Source organism: Marmota monax, unplaced genomic scaffold, assembly GCF_021218885.2.
Source record: "Marmota monax isolate L192 unplaced genomic scaffold, Marmota_monax_Labrador192_F-V1.1 WCK01_AAM20220418_F8-fsc00203, whole genome shotgun sequence".
Lineage (NCBI taxonomy): Eukaryota > Metazoa > Chordata > Mammalia > Rodentia > Sciuridae > Marmota > Marmota monax.
Window position 1 is genome coordinate 2,084,221 of NW_026694787.1, and position 15,700 is coordinate 2,099,920.

Sequence of the window (15,700 nt, forward strand, 5' to 3'; positions counted from 1 at the left end):
TTGATGGTGCTGGGGATCGGCTCCAATGCCTTACAAATGCTAGGCAAGTACTCTACCACTGCATTACATTCCCAGCCCCTAAAGCCCATACTTATAATTTATTTTGGTACTAAATGCCAAATTTTTCTCAAATCATTTGCCTGTCACCTTACATAGACTCTGTCTGCTTTTGTTGTTGTTCCTGTTGTTAGGGAATTAATTTCAAAGCAATTTAAGATTGTTATTTTTATCATGAGTTTTTCTTTCTAAGAACTTTCTGTGTACTTCTAGAGTCATAGTCTAGGTTCTGCTCAGAAGCAGCATCTGAAATAAGAATTTGGGGTTAAATATTGTATTTGGGAGGTGATCCTAGGACACTTTAGAAGGGGAAGTGAAAGAAAAGTAGTAGAGAATATGGTAGGGAGCAGATTGCCTCTGGGAAACTAAGGGTACTATTCTCTCAGGAAACTTGGGAGACTCTATAGAACATGCTTCAGTTGTCTCACCCAAGGGGAGAAGCTGGGGACTTATCTGCTAACTCCCTTCCACCACTGGTTGCAGGCCGCTCTGGAGGTTGGAGAATGGCAAGAGCCACAAGACCTATAAAGTATGTGTGCCCAGGAAAATGCATGTGCATGCCCTCATTGTCTGCTACCTTCACTATTAACATTGGAGTTGACATTTTTATATTTAATGCCTTCTTTATCTCATCAGTCGTTTTTCCTGAAATACTAATTTCTGGTGAACTTCTGAGTCTTTCTGCTTTCTCTTTGGTGTAGAACCATGGGAGAATTTCATTTTAGTTTCTCATAGTGGTTTGTTCTGCTCAGCAGAAGACACCAGAAACCATCTGCAATATGCTTTAAAAGGCTCTGATTTTGAGAGGTATTGATGCCTTAGTTGCTTGGCTACTCTAAGATTTTTATTTGCTGAGATATATTTCTCTATTCAAAAGTGTTTTAAGCCAGGTGCAGTAGCATGCACCTGTAGTTCCAGCTAGTTGAGAGGCTGAGGCAAGAGGATCACTTGAGCCCAAGAGTCTGAGACCAACCTGGACAAATTAGCAAGACTGACTCTGTCTCAAAAAAAAAAGAGAGAGACTGGGCTTGTAGCTCAGTGATAGAATGCTAGGCATGTGTGAGGCACTGGGTTTGATCCTCAGTACCACATAAAAATAAAAAAGGTATTATGTCCATCTACAACTAAAAAAAAATTTAAAAAGTTTTATTTCTTTAAGTATATTATTGACCAGAAAACTTTTAGAAGTACCTCTCTGAATTATGCACACATTGGGCTTCTCAGAGCAGCTTGAGAGAATCGTTGTATAGAGAAAATTCCCACATGATCCCTCCTTTAAGAACAGATGGAAAATGTTGCCTCTTTCATTGATCCAAAGAAAACATCAATGCTAATCACCAGAGGACTTCTCTAAGGTGAGAAAATACCTATTATTAATTACCTGTTACCCATTCTTTTAGCAGTGTGTTAGTGTAGATCCTGTAGAGTGACCTCAGATGACACACTATTATTTTTAACAACATTGCTATTTTTGTAGTTTTGAGAATAGCTGCCCTGCAAGTCAGATGAAAGGAAGTTGTGACCAGTGGCCAGCCCATTAGGGGATTATTAACTGCATGCAGGAGTGCATAGGAAAAGACTCAGGGAACATGTTCTGGTTGTCTTACACATTTGGGAGTGGGGTGTGAGGATGCCCAGTGGATGGTGCATGCCTATCAGGAGATAGCTGCTGTTTAGATGTTTAGGGGAAGGTGTATTGGAAGGCACTAGGTTCTGGAAAGCCACTTGGAATAAAAGAGGAAACTTGAAGAAGAGCTTCTAAGTTCTTCTGGGTAGGAGGTCCTTGGTTAGGCAGAGCCTTTGAGAAACTTTGCAGAAGAGGAAGAGAAATGGCTCAGTGTGGCCTGACCTCACTCCCACCCCAACTCTGCTCCTCCAGGTTTGCCATTCTCTAGCTACCTTCACCTTCTTTTAGTCTGAAGTGTGGTAAGATATTTGCATCTGTAGGTATTTGAATATGCTGTTTTATCTGCCAGGAATGCTCTTTCCTTCATTGCTTACCTGATTGCAATGATCATTCAGGGTCTAGTATTAGTGTCCTTTTCTGAGAGAAGTGGCCATTGCAAAGAATACTGTACCTGAAAATGATATTCCTGTCATTAATCATTCTCCTAGCATTCATGTTTTTGTGTATACTTGTTTAATATCTGTCATCCCTCCCACTAGACAATGGTAAACTGTGGTGTAGAGTTGGGAGATACCCATATAATGAGTGTCTGGGTGTTATAGTTAATTTCAGAGTTTGGCAGTAGAAGGTTTTTATCTTGATTATTGGGTCACAGTTTCTTGCTTCTTTTGCAACTCATAATTTTATGGTAGTCTGTACATTTTAACTAAAAGAACTGGAGACTGAAGTATGATTTTGTTTTGCTATTCTGAGTACTGGAACCCTTTCACAGGCTTGGTGATTAGCATATATGTTTTTTTAAATATTTTATTTTTTAGTCGTAGTTGGACACAATGCCTTTATTCCATTCGTTTATTCTTTTTATGTGGTGCTGAGGATCAAACCCAGAGTCCTGCGCGCATACTAGGTGAGCACTCTACTGCTGAGTCACAATCCCAGTCCAGCATATATGATTTTTAATGATGCTTTTAGAGACTGCACTGTACTCTTTTTTTTAAAGAGAGAGAGAGAGAGAGAGAGAGAGAGAATTTTAATATTTATTTTTTAGTTTTTGGAGGACAACAACATCTTTGTATGTGGTGCTGAGGATCAAACCCAGGCCACACACATGCCAGGCGAGCGCGCTACCGCTTGAGCCACATCCCCAGCCCAAGCACTGTACTCTTAACTAGATTTAGTTCACCTGTGATTAGCCCAACCCCCAACCTCCTGTCCCTCTGCTACCTTTTCAGTCTTGTCAATATTTGAGCTATTTCTGATATCTTTGGATTCAGTTCTTGCAGGGCCTGCAGTCCAGGTGCTGTAGTGGTGCCTGCAATGACTTTCTGGTTTTGAGCATCTCCTTCCCTGTGGTTTTCTTGGCAAAATGCAGGGGGTGAATATGGGGAAACAGCATTGTTAGGCCAAGTGATTTGTTTTTGCTTAGGGGTGCTTCAGATGGTGTCCCATGCTGTTGTCTAAAGATGGGATAAGTTTTCCTTGTCCTTGCAAAGTATCTCTTTCTATCAAAGGCTCCCTCTTCCAGTCATAAATACCCAGAATGACAAGCAACTATGGAAACTTTTGTAGCACTGGGATTCAGTACTTCAAGGCTTCCTTCCTTCTCCTTGGTGTGATTGTTGTATTGTCTGAGTTTTTATTGTTACCACAGGAGTGAAGGCATTTCATATCTCCTATATCCTAATTGGAAGGAATCTCTTATAAGGTTTTTGGGAGTGATCCAAGACAAAATTTGTTCTAGAAAGGAGACTGATCTAGTGAGACATCTTGCTTGTTAGTCTCAGGACTGGCTTGGAAGAAGGTTTATTGGAAGTGTGGTTCCTGTGGTATGGACTTCCTCTTATGGACACACAGTATAAGAAAAGGTGGACAGGAAGACAGGATGGTAAGTGGCAAATCAATGTTCTGGCAGACCCGAAGCTCACCCTAATTCTGTGAGGTGAGCAAAGTCAAGTCTACTTTTCAGTTGAAGATCTGAGGCACCGAAAGGGAAAAGGACCTGCTCAAAATTCACATGGGTAGTAAATGGCGTAAAAATAACCAAGATCTAGCATTAGGATATTCCAAATAAAGTGTTCATTTTGTTACATAAATAATAGGTGAGTATTTACATAGTCTTGTGAAAAGAAAAAGAAACACTTGAAGCAGTCATTCCTCTTAACTCTAGTTTCTGCTGCCACTCATATTCCAGAAGTAACCACTTTTGTCAGTTTGATGTATGTCAGTTCAGACAATTTGCTATGCACTTAACATGCAGTTAAAAATGTCATACTATAGGGTTTTTAAAATATAGGACCATATAGGAAGTATTTTGTTATTATTCTTTTTCACTTAGCAATCAATAGTTGGAGATCTTTCCACATCGGTACATTTAGTTCTGCTCAGTTTGTCATTCATTTAATAAACATCTATTGAGCATCTACTGTGTGGCAGATCCAGTTTGCACTGGCACACAGTAATAAATAGAGTAGACCAAAAAAATAATCTCATCCTCTTGGAGCTTACCTTCTGAAATGAGGAGAGATGTAAAATTATTAAAATAGGCTGGGGTGATAGGGAGGGCTGGTGGGCAGGGGAGGTTGTAATTTTAAGTTGGGTGCTTAGAGAAGGCCTTATTTATTATAAAGTGACATGGAGAGAAGATCAGAAAACAGCAAGGAACATGACATGTAAATATATGGGGGAAGAATAGTCCAGGTAGAGGGATGAGCATGTGGAATAGTAAGGAGGCTTGTGCAGCTGAGGCAGAGTAGGTGATGGGAAAGTGGATGGTAAGAGAGGTAAGAAATAAGATTGGAGAAATAACTGGGAGCCAGATCTTGTAAAGCCTTGTAAGCCATTGAAAAAAAAAATGGTGTGTGTTCTAAGATAGGAGCCACTAGAGAGTTTTGAGTAGAGAAGTGACCTGACCTGACATACAGTGGAGAGGATCAGTCACTTCTGTGTTGAGATTAGATTGTAGAGAGATAAGGGTGGAAGCAGGAAACAATGGTGTCTTGGACCAGGGTGGTAATTGTGGGCATCATGAGAAGTGGACCAGTTTGAGAGATGGTTTGAAATAAAAGTCAACTGTGTCTGCTGATTGGATATAGGGTGTTAGGGAAAAATCAAACATGGCTCTAAAGTTTTTTGATCTGAATAAAAGGAAAAATGGACTGCCTGCCAAACCAGGTGGAGAAGGCTGTGAGAAGAGCAGGTTTGGTAGGATGATTGTTTGATTTTGTACATGTTAAGTTGAAGGTATTAGATCTGCAGGGGAGATGCTGAGAAGGCATTTTTGTATGTAAGTCTGGAGTTTAGGGGAGAGGTGTGGGCTGGAGGTAGAAAACTGGGAGTCATCAGAATATAGGTGGTTTGAAAAATCATGGCACTGGATTCTAGTTACCAATAAAAAAAAAAAGGTCCAAAGGTTGTACCTGGGAATACTCCAATGTTAAAAGATCAGAGAGATGGGCAGGAACCAAAAAGTTGAACTAAGGAAGGAGGAAATTCAGGCAAATGTGGTGTCCTCCAAATCAAATGAAGATAGTCCTAGGAGAAGGGATTATACAGTTGTTAACTGTACAGTTTGATTAAATACACATAGATGGAATGCATATGTAGGTCAATTAGGACAAGGACTGAGAATTGACCAGTGGATTTAGCAGTGATGCAGGCATATTGAATTAGAGAGTGCAACATAAGAGACTCAGATTTGTTTGGTCCAGGATGTACCCCGGACCCCGGGGGTTTTAAAGCTCCCCAGGTGATTCTAATATGCAGCCAAGGTTCAGACCACTGTCATCATTTCTTTCTCTTCATTGTGAAATGACCTTATTGCCAGAAACAGATGTTGCTGACTGATTAAACACAGGAGTCTTTATCTATAGGTTTGTTCTTGGATACCTTGGGATCTGAAAATGATAAGCAGATCTGAAAGCTGATTATTAACTACTAAAGCGATTAGCTGTTTAGCACCTGTCTTAAATAGAGTAGACTGTCTTAAAAGTGGCTTTTAAGCAGAAAATCTCTTTTTGCTTTTCATTTTTTTAGATGCTTGATTTTTGTTTTGTTTATACTCAAAAAGATCTTTTATTTGAGAAACAAGGGTAAGTTTCAAGTTAATGAAAAATGTTAAGGGAAATCTTGATATAACTTGTCAAAAAAAAAAAAAAACCCTAGAAAACAAAAAGAAAACTCAACCTGAACTCACATCAGTAATTAAGTATTTGAGTTATACATTTTTTTTGCAGAATCATGTGTATTTCAAATCCCCAAATGAGGTTATACCAGGTATAGAAAATTTGTAACTCATTAGAATTTTAATATTCTCCATATTCTTGACATAGACATTAGAAGTTATTTAAGTGCTTTAGCAAATTTGAATTGGGTATTGTTAGCACTTCAAAAATTAAATGCCATAGATGGGCTATGCAAAAAGAGATCTAGTTTGCAGGCTCATTAAATTAGATTCTATATGACAAACAGAAGGAAGATCACATATATCAAAACAGGACCAAGGCTGTGGCTGTGGCTCGAAGGTAATGTGCATATGTGTGTCCGTCCACTGGCAGTGAAAAAAACCTTGCAATAAAGGTCTGTCAACAACTTTAAAAAAAAAAAAACAGGACCAAGGTATAAAATGGAAAAATTCAGAGACAAAATAAAGGCTTAATTATTGCACTTGTGCAAGTATCATTGCATGATTAGTTTTGGTTCTCCTTTACCCCCATTTCTTTGTACTCCATCACTGGATTTTTTATGAATCAGAGGTACACCATTTTACCTATAGATGTTTCAGCACGTCTTTCTAAAAGTCAAGGACACTTTTATAAAATAACATGATTAAGGTGTCGTACCTAAAAATCAACAAAAATTACTCATTGTCTGTGTTCATACTTCGCCAGTTGTTCTGTGGTTTATTACATCACTTTCCTCTTCTCTTATTTTGTCTTACAATTTATTTGTTGAAGATAGGATCAAGTAGGAACTAAGTATACTTATATGAGATTTACTAATATATATCCTAAGCAGTTGCTGCTTTTGAAAATGAAAACTGAAGTAACTTTGATTCTTTTTTCTATTAAAGCACATCATCCTTACCTCCAATCTTCCAGCAGGATGAGTGCACATATACTCTTGGTCTTGATTGGGCTGTTTGTGATCTTACGTATCTTTCAGGAGAAACAGTGCAGGTGACCGTGAGAAGGCTCTTCAGGTCATGCTCCAGGTTCTGCAGAGCTGTGACCACCCAGCTCCTGACATGTTTTGCCTGTGTGGGAGGATCTACAAGGATATCTTCTTGGATTCAGACTGTAAAGATGCTGCCAGCAGAGACAGTGCCATTGAGTGGTAAGTAGCATATGCATCTCTGCACAGAATCACATAGGCCAAGCATCTAGGTCTTTTCCCTATGTGCATATGTGTGTCCATCCACTGGCAGTGAAAAAAACCTTGCAATAAATGTGGTCTGGGAATTTTCAGATTCCTTCTTCTGAGAGAAAGCCATGAAAACAGGGTTTTCTCTTGAAAACACACTTCCTATAAGTTCACTCATTTATGAGGCAGGAAGAAGGCTCAACATACTTCTTACCAGCTACCCCTTCTAGAATATTTTTTTAACTTTTATTGTTTTTATGTGGTGCTGATGAATGAACCCAGTGCCTCACCAAGGCTAGGCAAATGCTTTACCACTGAGCTACAACCCCAACCTTCCTTCCAGAATCTTATCCACCACTGTCAAGGTATTATCTTCCCAGTGAGCTGTTCATTATTTATTTATTCAACAAATATTTATTGAGGGCTTACATTGTGCCAGAAATTTTCTAAATGGTAGAAATGTGGAATGTGTACCCAACAGACTGAATCCCTGCCCTCAGGCACCTTGCTGTTAAGGGAAGTCAGAAAAGTAAATAAGGCAAAATGTATGGGATGTTAGCTGATGGCAAGGGCTATGGGGGAAAGTTAAGCAGGGAAAAGAAAAGGAGAGTTGAGAGGGTAGTCTGAAATTTTAAATAGGGTGGGTAGTAAAGGTGAGTAAAAACGTGAAGGTGGTGAGGGAGTGGGCTTTGCAGATAACTGGAGAAATATGTGTGGAGGGAACAGCACAGGCAAAGACTCCAAGGAGGAAGCATGCTGGACACACTTATGGATGGTGAGGAGTAAGCAGAAGAAGAGTAGCAGGGAAGCTAAAATAGTAAGCTGGGTTCCCATTTTGGTGGCTAAAAATTCAACCCCCAGATCAGGAAATCACTGCTTGTAACTCCTTCAGAAAAGTCAGAGGAGTTTTTTTTTTTTCCCCAGCTACTTAAGAAAGTAGTGGTGGTAGGTACAGGAATAAATGCAGCTTAGTCTTTTGATCAGGGCATGTATGCCCTGGATAAGACCTTGGAGGTCATCTAACCCAAACCCTAAAGTATGGATGTGAAGCATGTGGCCCAGGGAGGTGGGTGACTGGTCCAAGGTCATGGGGCTGGCTAAAGATCACAGGGATAGTTAGTGGCAAATCTGGGACTGCAGTCCTCTGATTGGAATCCAAATCATCTCTGCCCCTGAGTAAGGCCTGTTTTAATTTGGGAAAAGGAAAACTTCTCTGCCCTCTTCTTAATTAACTTGTTTTTTAAATGATTTTTTTGAGACAGAGTTTTATTAAGTTGCTGAGGCTGGCCTTGAACTTGCAATCCTCCTCAACCTCCTGAGTAGCTGGGTGCATAGGTGTGCACCACCACACCCACCTCAGTATAACATTTAATTGTGAAAGAAAATTTTTAAAAGGCAAACTTGGTAGGATATGGAATTTTAAATTCCCAAGATATGTGGGGGCAAAAAAGGTTGAAATTTTGTTGACTGGGATAGGAAGAACTTTCTTGGTGTCCTCTGGTTAGTCTGAAGTTACTTGTATTATTCTCTAAGTTCATAAAGCCATATTTTAACTGATACAAATAATAATTTCTCCCTTTAAGAAGTATTATTTTATTGATGAATTCTCATGTTACCCCTGGTTTATAAGTCCTTGGTATTAACAGTGCCATTTAAAGATATGTTTGTGTTATTACATCATTGATTGAATAATTTTTTTCCTGATCGTAGTAGTCATACTTGCTCATAGGAAAGAAAGAAACTTTTTATGTATAGAAAAGAATAAGATTTGGGCTGGGGATGTGGCTCAAGCGGTAGCGCGCTCGTCTGGCATGCGTGCGGCCCGGGTTCGATCCTCAGCACCACATACAAACAAAGATGTTGTGTCCGCCAAATACTAAAAAAAATAAATATTAAAAATTCTCTCTCTCTCTCCCTCTCTCTCACTGTCTCTCACTCTCTCTTTAAAAAAAAATAAAAGAAAAGAAAAGAATAAGATTTGGACTATTACAAATAAATCTGCTATGAAAGTTTGTGCAAAGAGAAAAGAATGAAGATAGTTGAAATGGAACTTTTTGAAACTGGAAATCCATAGGCAACAAAATGAAATTAAACCCCTATCTCTCACCATGCGGATCAAGGACCTAGGAATTAAACCAGAGACACTGCGTCTAATAGAAGAAAAATTAGGCCCTAATCGCCATCATGTGGGATGAGGCCCCAACTTCCTTAATAAGACTCCTATAGTGCAAGAATTAAAACCCAGAATCAATAAATGGGATGGACTCAAACTAAAAAGATTCTTCTCAGCAAAAGGAACTTAACTTTTTGTATAAAAATAGTATTTCTAGTTTTATATCTTATTCCTTATTCTAATGTGATAGATCCTTGCCCCTCCTGTCCCTTTTTGTTGTTGCCCTGATAACCATCCAGGATTCTGGCATCATGACTTTATATATGAAAAAACAATTCCATGTCGTGATAAAGAAGACAAACAAATGGCATACAGAAAAATAGCCTATGATTGATACTATTTTGATATCATAAAATATTGAATGTACAACTGGAGTCAAACCTTAAAAAGAAGATTTTAATATCAAATTGTGGTCATCTTTTGAGGATAGGATTATAATAGACTTTAAATTTCTTTTGTCTGTTTTAAAGTGACTTCCCTGTTTATATGATCATTATGGCTTTCATTACAAAAACATAAGCCTTTTGAAGAAAAAATTTCAAACTCCCTAGTGTAAGTTACAGCACTGCTATTACGACATCTTGAAAAAGTCATTGGAGAGCTGCATGTTCATCAAGGTGAAAGAAAGAACCATGAAATAACAAAGTAATAAATATTTTCATAAGAAGGTAGTTTATATCATTATCTACACATTTTTGTTCTAATAGAATAAGATGATATAATAAGAATTTGGTGCTTCTATAATTGTAGGTATCGCAAGGGGTTTGAACTGCAGTCATCTCTTTATTCGGGAATTAACCTTGCAGTTTTGCTGATTGTTGCTGGACAACAATTTGAAACTTCCATGGAACTAAGGAAAATAGGTAATGCTGTTTATTATTGCAGATGTTGATGCTTCCGTTATACAAGTTTAGCATTAAAAATTATGTTCAAATAACTAGCAATATATTTCAAAAGAAACAATCAGTTACTACCTGATAACATACCTGAGACACAGCAGCCAAAGTAAAATGTCCACATGTCCTCTGCTCAAAGGCTTGTGTGATGTGACTGAAACTAGGAAGATTTTTTTCATGACTATTAAAAATTCAAATTCTGAAGGTGTTCGACTGAATAGTTTGTTGGGAAGAAAAGGGAGCTTGGAGAAAATGAACAATTACTGGGATGTTGGCCAGTTTTTCACTGTCAGCATGTTGGCCAATGATGTCGGGAAGGCGGTGCAAGCAGCAGAAAGGCTATTCAAGCTGAAACCTCCAGTCTGGTAAGTCCAGTCTGTGCTTTGTCATCACTCTTCTTAATATCTGATTCACTAGAAGGACTCACAGAACTCAGAAATGCTGTTATACTCAGTTATGGTTTGCTACGATGAGAGAATACAGCTTAAATCAGCAAAGGCGAAAAGCACGTGGAGACCATGTACAAGCTTCCAGTGGAATCATATGGACAGTGCTTAATTCTCTCAGCAGCAATAGAGACAGCATGCTTGCAGCATATCCAGCCAGGAAAACTTACTGAGCCTTGATGTACAGGGTTTTTATTGGAGGTGAATCATGTAGGCATTGAATGTTCATGTGATTGATCTTAAGACCTCAGTGTCCAACCCCTCCAGTATTCAAACTCATACAGTGAGTGGCCCAAGGCCTTCACCATGACTCATATTTTTAGCAGAAACTGTGTGACATGGCCCAAGGCTTCAGGGAAACAGGCAGAATACTCCAGAGATTTAGAAGTAATGCCTCAGTATTCAGTCAAAGGCCAGATCTTTTTTTGGAATGAGTAAAATTTGGACAATCGAGGCCTGGTGAGTACCCAAACAAATTGGTTGGAGTCTAGCTGGCTTGCCTTTCTAGGATAGCTCCAGACTTTATCCTCAAAGAGAAAAATAATACTATGATGCTTTCAGCTGAACCATCTCCATTTAGTACTTTGTGAAATATAGTTAATGTCACTGCCTGATCACTATACTTCAAAAAGTTCACTTAGCCTGAAGACAGCAAAGGTATAGGCAGAGTCAAGACTTCATAGCATTAAAATCTACCTGGTCAGAGTCTTAAGTTTTTAAAAAATGAGTTTCAGATTGGTGATTATTAGTGGTAAAGGGGAGGATGGGGATGGGAGGGAAGTAGGCATACCTATTAGAGGACAACATGAGGGATCCTTGTGGTGATGGAAATCTCTATCTTGACCGTTTGGATGGCAACATTCTGGTTGTGATATTGTACTACAGATTTGCAAGATGTTGCCATTGAGGTAAACTGGGTCAAGAATTTATGGGTTCTGTCTGTATTATTTCTTACAACTCCACCTAGATCTAAAATAAAAAGTTTAATTAAAAACAAAAGACAGTGGGTTTGAAAGTTTGCTATTTTGTAATTTTAACTTAAGAACTGCTTGCCTTTTTTTTTTTTAACTTGAGGGGATTTCCAGCAATAGCCAGAAAGCTTGATAGCTGAAAAACTTTGGCTTTTTGTTGTTTAAGAGAGTTATAGCATGCTTTCCAGTCACTATGCCTTGGATGCTATGTACTAAAATTGAGGTTTAGGCCAATGTTGGTAAAAAGCCATGTTTTATGATTTTGTTGGACTTACTTATTTTGCCTATTGTTTGGGCTTCTTATAATTAGTTATATGGTTGCCAAATGATTGTGTATGATGTACTGTGACAGAATATGCATTTAAGTAAATAAAGCTTTGGAGTAGATAGTTTTAAAGGGAGTACACGTGAACTCAGTTCTGATTTATGGGGTTTTGTGATTTTTTTTCCCCAGGTATCTGCGATCATTAGTTCAGAACTTGTTATTAATTCGGCGCTTCAAGAAACCCATTATTGAACATTCACCTAGGCAAGAACGGCTTACCTTCTGGTTAGATATAATTTTTGAAGCAACAAATGAAGTTAGTAATGGACTCAGATTTCCAGTAAGTTATGCTAAATTCAGTTTTCTTCCTGTCTTCCTTTCTTCCTTCCTTTCTTCCTTTCTTTTCCTGATGCTGGGGATGGAACCCAGGGCCTTGCACATGCTAGGCAAGTTCCCTACCACTGAGCTATGTCCCCAGACCTAAATTCACTTTATAAGATAGACAAAAGAAACTTGGGATTATTATTACCTTAATTATTGAATACTCAAAAGGGAAGAAAACTGTAATTTCATATGTTAGAATAACTACCAATCCTATGCAGAATCATCAAGTGATAGATCAACTCCCTGGGGAAAAGTTGGCTATATCCTCTCAAGTAATGGCTCTCAACTTAGAGTAAATGGAAATGTCTGGAAACATTTTTGGTTGTCACAACTGGGGGAAGAGGTTGTTCTACTGGTCACCAGCATGCTAGAGACCAGGGAGGTTGCTACCCATTCTACAATATACAAGACAGCCCCCACAATAAAAAAAATATATATTATCTAGCCCAAACTATCAATAAGGCCAAGGCGGAGAAATCCTGCTCTTAAAAAATATAATCCTAACAATAGAAAAATGGAATTTAAAACTGTCTCCTATTAAGCTTTGGTTTGCCTCCAGTGCCACTGATTAATATTTAAAACTTTATTGAAAAATCAGAATTGCTTTTAGCTTTTGTTTCAATTCTATAGCTATTTATAAAGGTTCATAAGTAAGATATCTAAGTGTCCTGGAAATTGCACTTCAGTAATTATGTTTCATATTTATGCCATGAGATTTTTGTGAACATGTTTTTAAGAATTTCATTAAGTACCTAATAAAAGATGGAGTTGTTGGAAAGGACTGTGATAATTATTTTGTTCCTGCATAATACATTTTAAAATCTTCTTTTAATTATGAAAATTTCAAATCTGAAAGGTACAAACCCATAATGAAATGGACACTTGTGAAAGCTTTTTTGGGGTTTAGCTGTCTTAAACATATTGCTTTATTTGTTTTGAAGATATATTCCTACTCCCCCCCAACTCTCTCTTTTTCCCTCTCTTCCCATTTCTCCACCTGCCCCCTTTTCTCTCCCTCCTCCTCCTCCTCCTCCTCCTCCCTCTCCTTTACTCTTTTTTAAAAAATATTTATTTTTTAGTTATAGTCGGACACAATATCTTTATTTTATTTTTATGTGGTGCTGAGGATCGAACCTAGGGCCTCACACGTGCTAGGCGAGCACTCTACCACTGAGCCACAACCACAGCCCTCCTTTACTCTCTTAACCAAATAACACCTTACCAATGAAAATGTCACTCACTTTTCATCTCCTCACGTCTTTACAGACTTGGGACCTGCCATCCATTCCTTCTGCTTCTTTATTTCTCTCAAAAGCTGCAACCTCCTCCCTCTTTCTTTTGTCACCTCCTCAGACAGGCCTTTCTTGGCTGCCATGTCTGAAGAAGTGCCCCTCACTCTTCTGCCTTATTCTCTTTAAGACACTACATGACGTTAGGATACATAACCCTATCTGGTTCTCTGTCACCCCATTGAATCACAGCCCAGCTATACCCTTGGCTCCTTAAGCCATGCTTAGCATAGTTGGTATTTGAAGACTATTTGTTGAGTATAAATCTTCCCACTTCCTCTCTGGGTAGGGTCACCTGTTTTAGATTCACTTGTCTTACAAGAATCTTCTTATCTTAGGTTCTGGTGATAGAGCCAACCAAAGTCTACCAGCCTTCTTATGTTTCTATCAACAATGAAGCTGAGGAGAGAACAGTTTCTTTATGGCATGTATCACCCACAGAAATGGTAAGGGAAAAAGTCACAAGCAGTTCTCTTTCTTCTCTATTATTTAATCAAAGATTCAATTTTCAACTAGGAAGAATTTGTGTGTTACAGTTGGAAAGTATAGTTCACCCATTCTCAACTTCTGAAATATAGAACTGTATGAGAAGGTATAATCACAGATGAAAGAAAAGAAGCAGATTTTCCCCCTTTTATTTTTATTTTTTAATATTTTGTATTAGTTGTAATTGGACACAATACCTTTATTCTATTTTTATGTGGTGCTAAGGATCAAACCCAGTGCCCCACACGTGCTAGGCGAGTGCTCTACCGATGAGCCACAACCCCAGCCCCTGTATTTTTTCCATTTTTATGTATTGGGTATATGTATATATGGGGGAGCATATGTGGGTTTGTAAATGGACATATATGTGTTTATATGTAATATTTTCAAATATATGACAAGTACAGGGTTTTAAATAGTGAAATCATAAGGAAGTAGATAGGGCATATGCAGAGAAAATCCTTCCATGTTTCTCAGACCTTGTTTCCATTTCTATCCCCATCCCCACCCCCAGTGATTGAGTGGATAACCCTTATCTTTTCTCTAAACTCACTTATATATGTATAATATATATTATACGAGTTTTATTCACAAAGGCATTTTACATTACAGTGTGATCATATAAGCATATACTTATTGCTTTGTAACTTTTAAACTCGTGCAAACATCATGGGAAGTTTTTCAGGTAGCACACACAGATCCATCTTGATTCTTTAAGTGTCATATTCCCTGGTTTCATGTCATATTGTATATTTTGTGGTCTAGATCAACCTGTTATTTCACCTCATTCTTACTGATGCATATTTAGGTCCCTGATTTTTAACTCTTCTGATGGTATGCTAGTGTGCGTCTTATGCTCATGGAAGCATTTCAGAAGCAGAGATTTCCTAGAATTGGACTTGCTGGACCCAAGGGTACATGTATTTAAAACTTTGATAGTTGCTATCAAATTATACCATTCTAGTTTGTACTCGTACCAATAGTACACAAGATTACAGAAATGCTGGCTGGGCTTGATGTTTTGTGGTAATGGTGATATTTTCATTTCTTTATCTAAAGTACTTCATCAGTTTGTTCTTTCATAAATTTTGCATTTAATAAAGAAACATTGCACCTTTGACAAACACTTTAGATAGATTTATTTGCTGTGCATGTGTTTCCATGGAGCGTGAAAAGACTTCTGCCATTAACTTGGCAAAGAGGATTATTTTTCTTCCTGGAAGCAAGAGTGTGAATGATAATGTTGTAATCAGGTAAAAATAACCAATATCTTCACAAATAACTTGCAACATTAAACAATAAGCAGAGGCTCGATTCATATTAAAAACTCCTTATCAGATCTATTCATGATATCTCAAGTGAGGGCCAATAACCTTGTCCAATATTTAACATTAGACTAATCTTCTTATCATTGAAAATAGTCAGCAGCCATTAGTGAGGACAAGCTAGCATGATGTGCTTGTGTTTTTATCCTGCACTCTGTACATTAAATATCTGAGTACAAAAGAAGCATATATTTGTTCAACCTATGATAAAGTGCACATATGGCATTCATACAGATAAATCTCATTTGAAGAATGCACACATCTTTTATTTAATTTGCCTCTTCTTTGGGTATTTTTTCTCTTTTTTATAATATACTAGGGATTGAACCCAGAGGTGGTCTACCACTGACCTGCATCCCCAGCCCTTTTTTATTTTTTATAAGGTCTTGAGATAGGGTCTTGCTCACTGAGGTGGGCCTCAAA

The 15,700-nt window shown here is 38.1% G+C and overlaps 1 protein-coding gene across 2 annotated transcripts in view; it reads left to right on the plus strand.

Moving 5' to 3' along the window:
• Map3k15 (mitogen-activated protein kinase kinase kinase 15) overlaps positions 1-15,700 on the plus strand; it is a 119,401-nt gene that overhangs the window by 60,890 nt on the left and 42,811 nt on the right. For both annotated transcript variants that reach the window (XM_046425818.2, XM_046425819.2), the window contains 5 exons: positions 6,845-7,015; positions 9,966-10,078; positions 10,317-10,476; positions 11,983-12,133; positions 13,805-13,912. In XM_046425818.2, the coding sequence (XP_046281774.1) occupies positions 6,845-7,015; positions 9,966-10,078; positions 10,317-10,476; positions 11,983-12,133; positions 13,805-13,912 (703 nt within the window). The remainder of the gene's footprint in view (positions 1-6,844; positions 7,016-9,965; positions 10,079-10,316; positions 10,477-11,982; positions 12,134-13,804; positions 13,913-15,700) is intronic.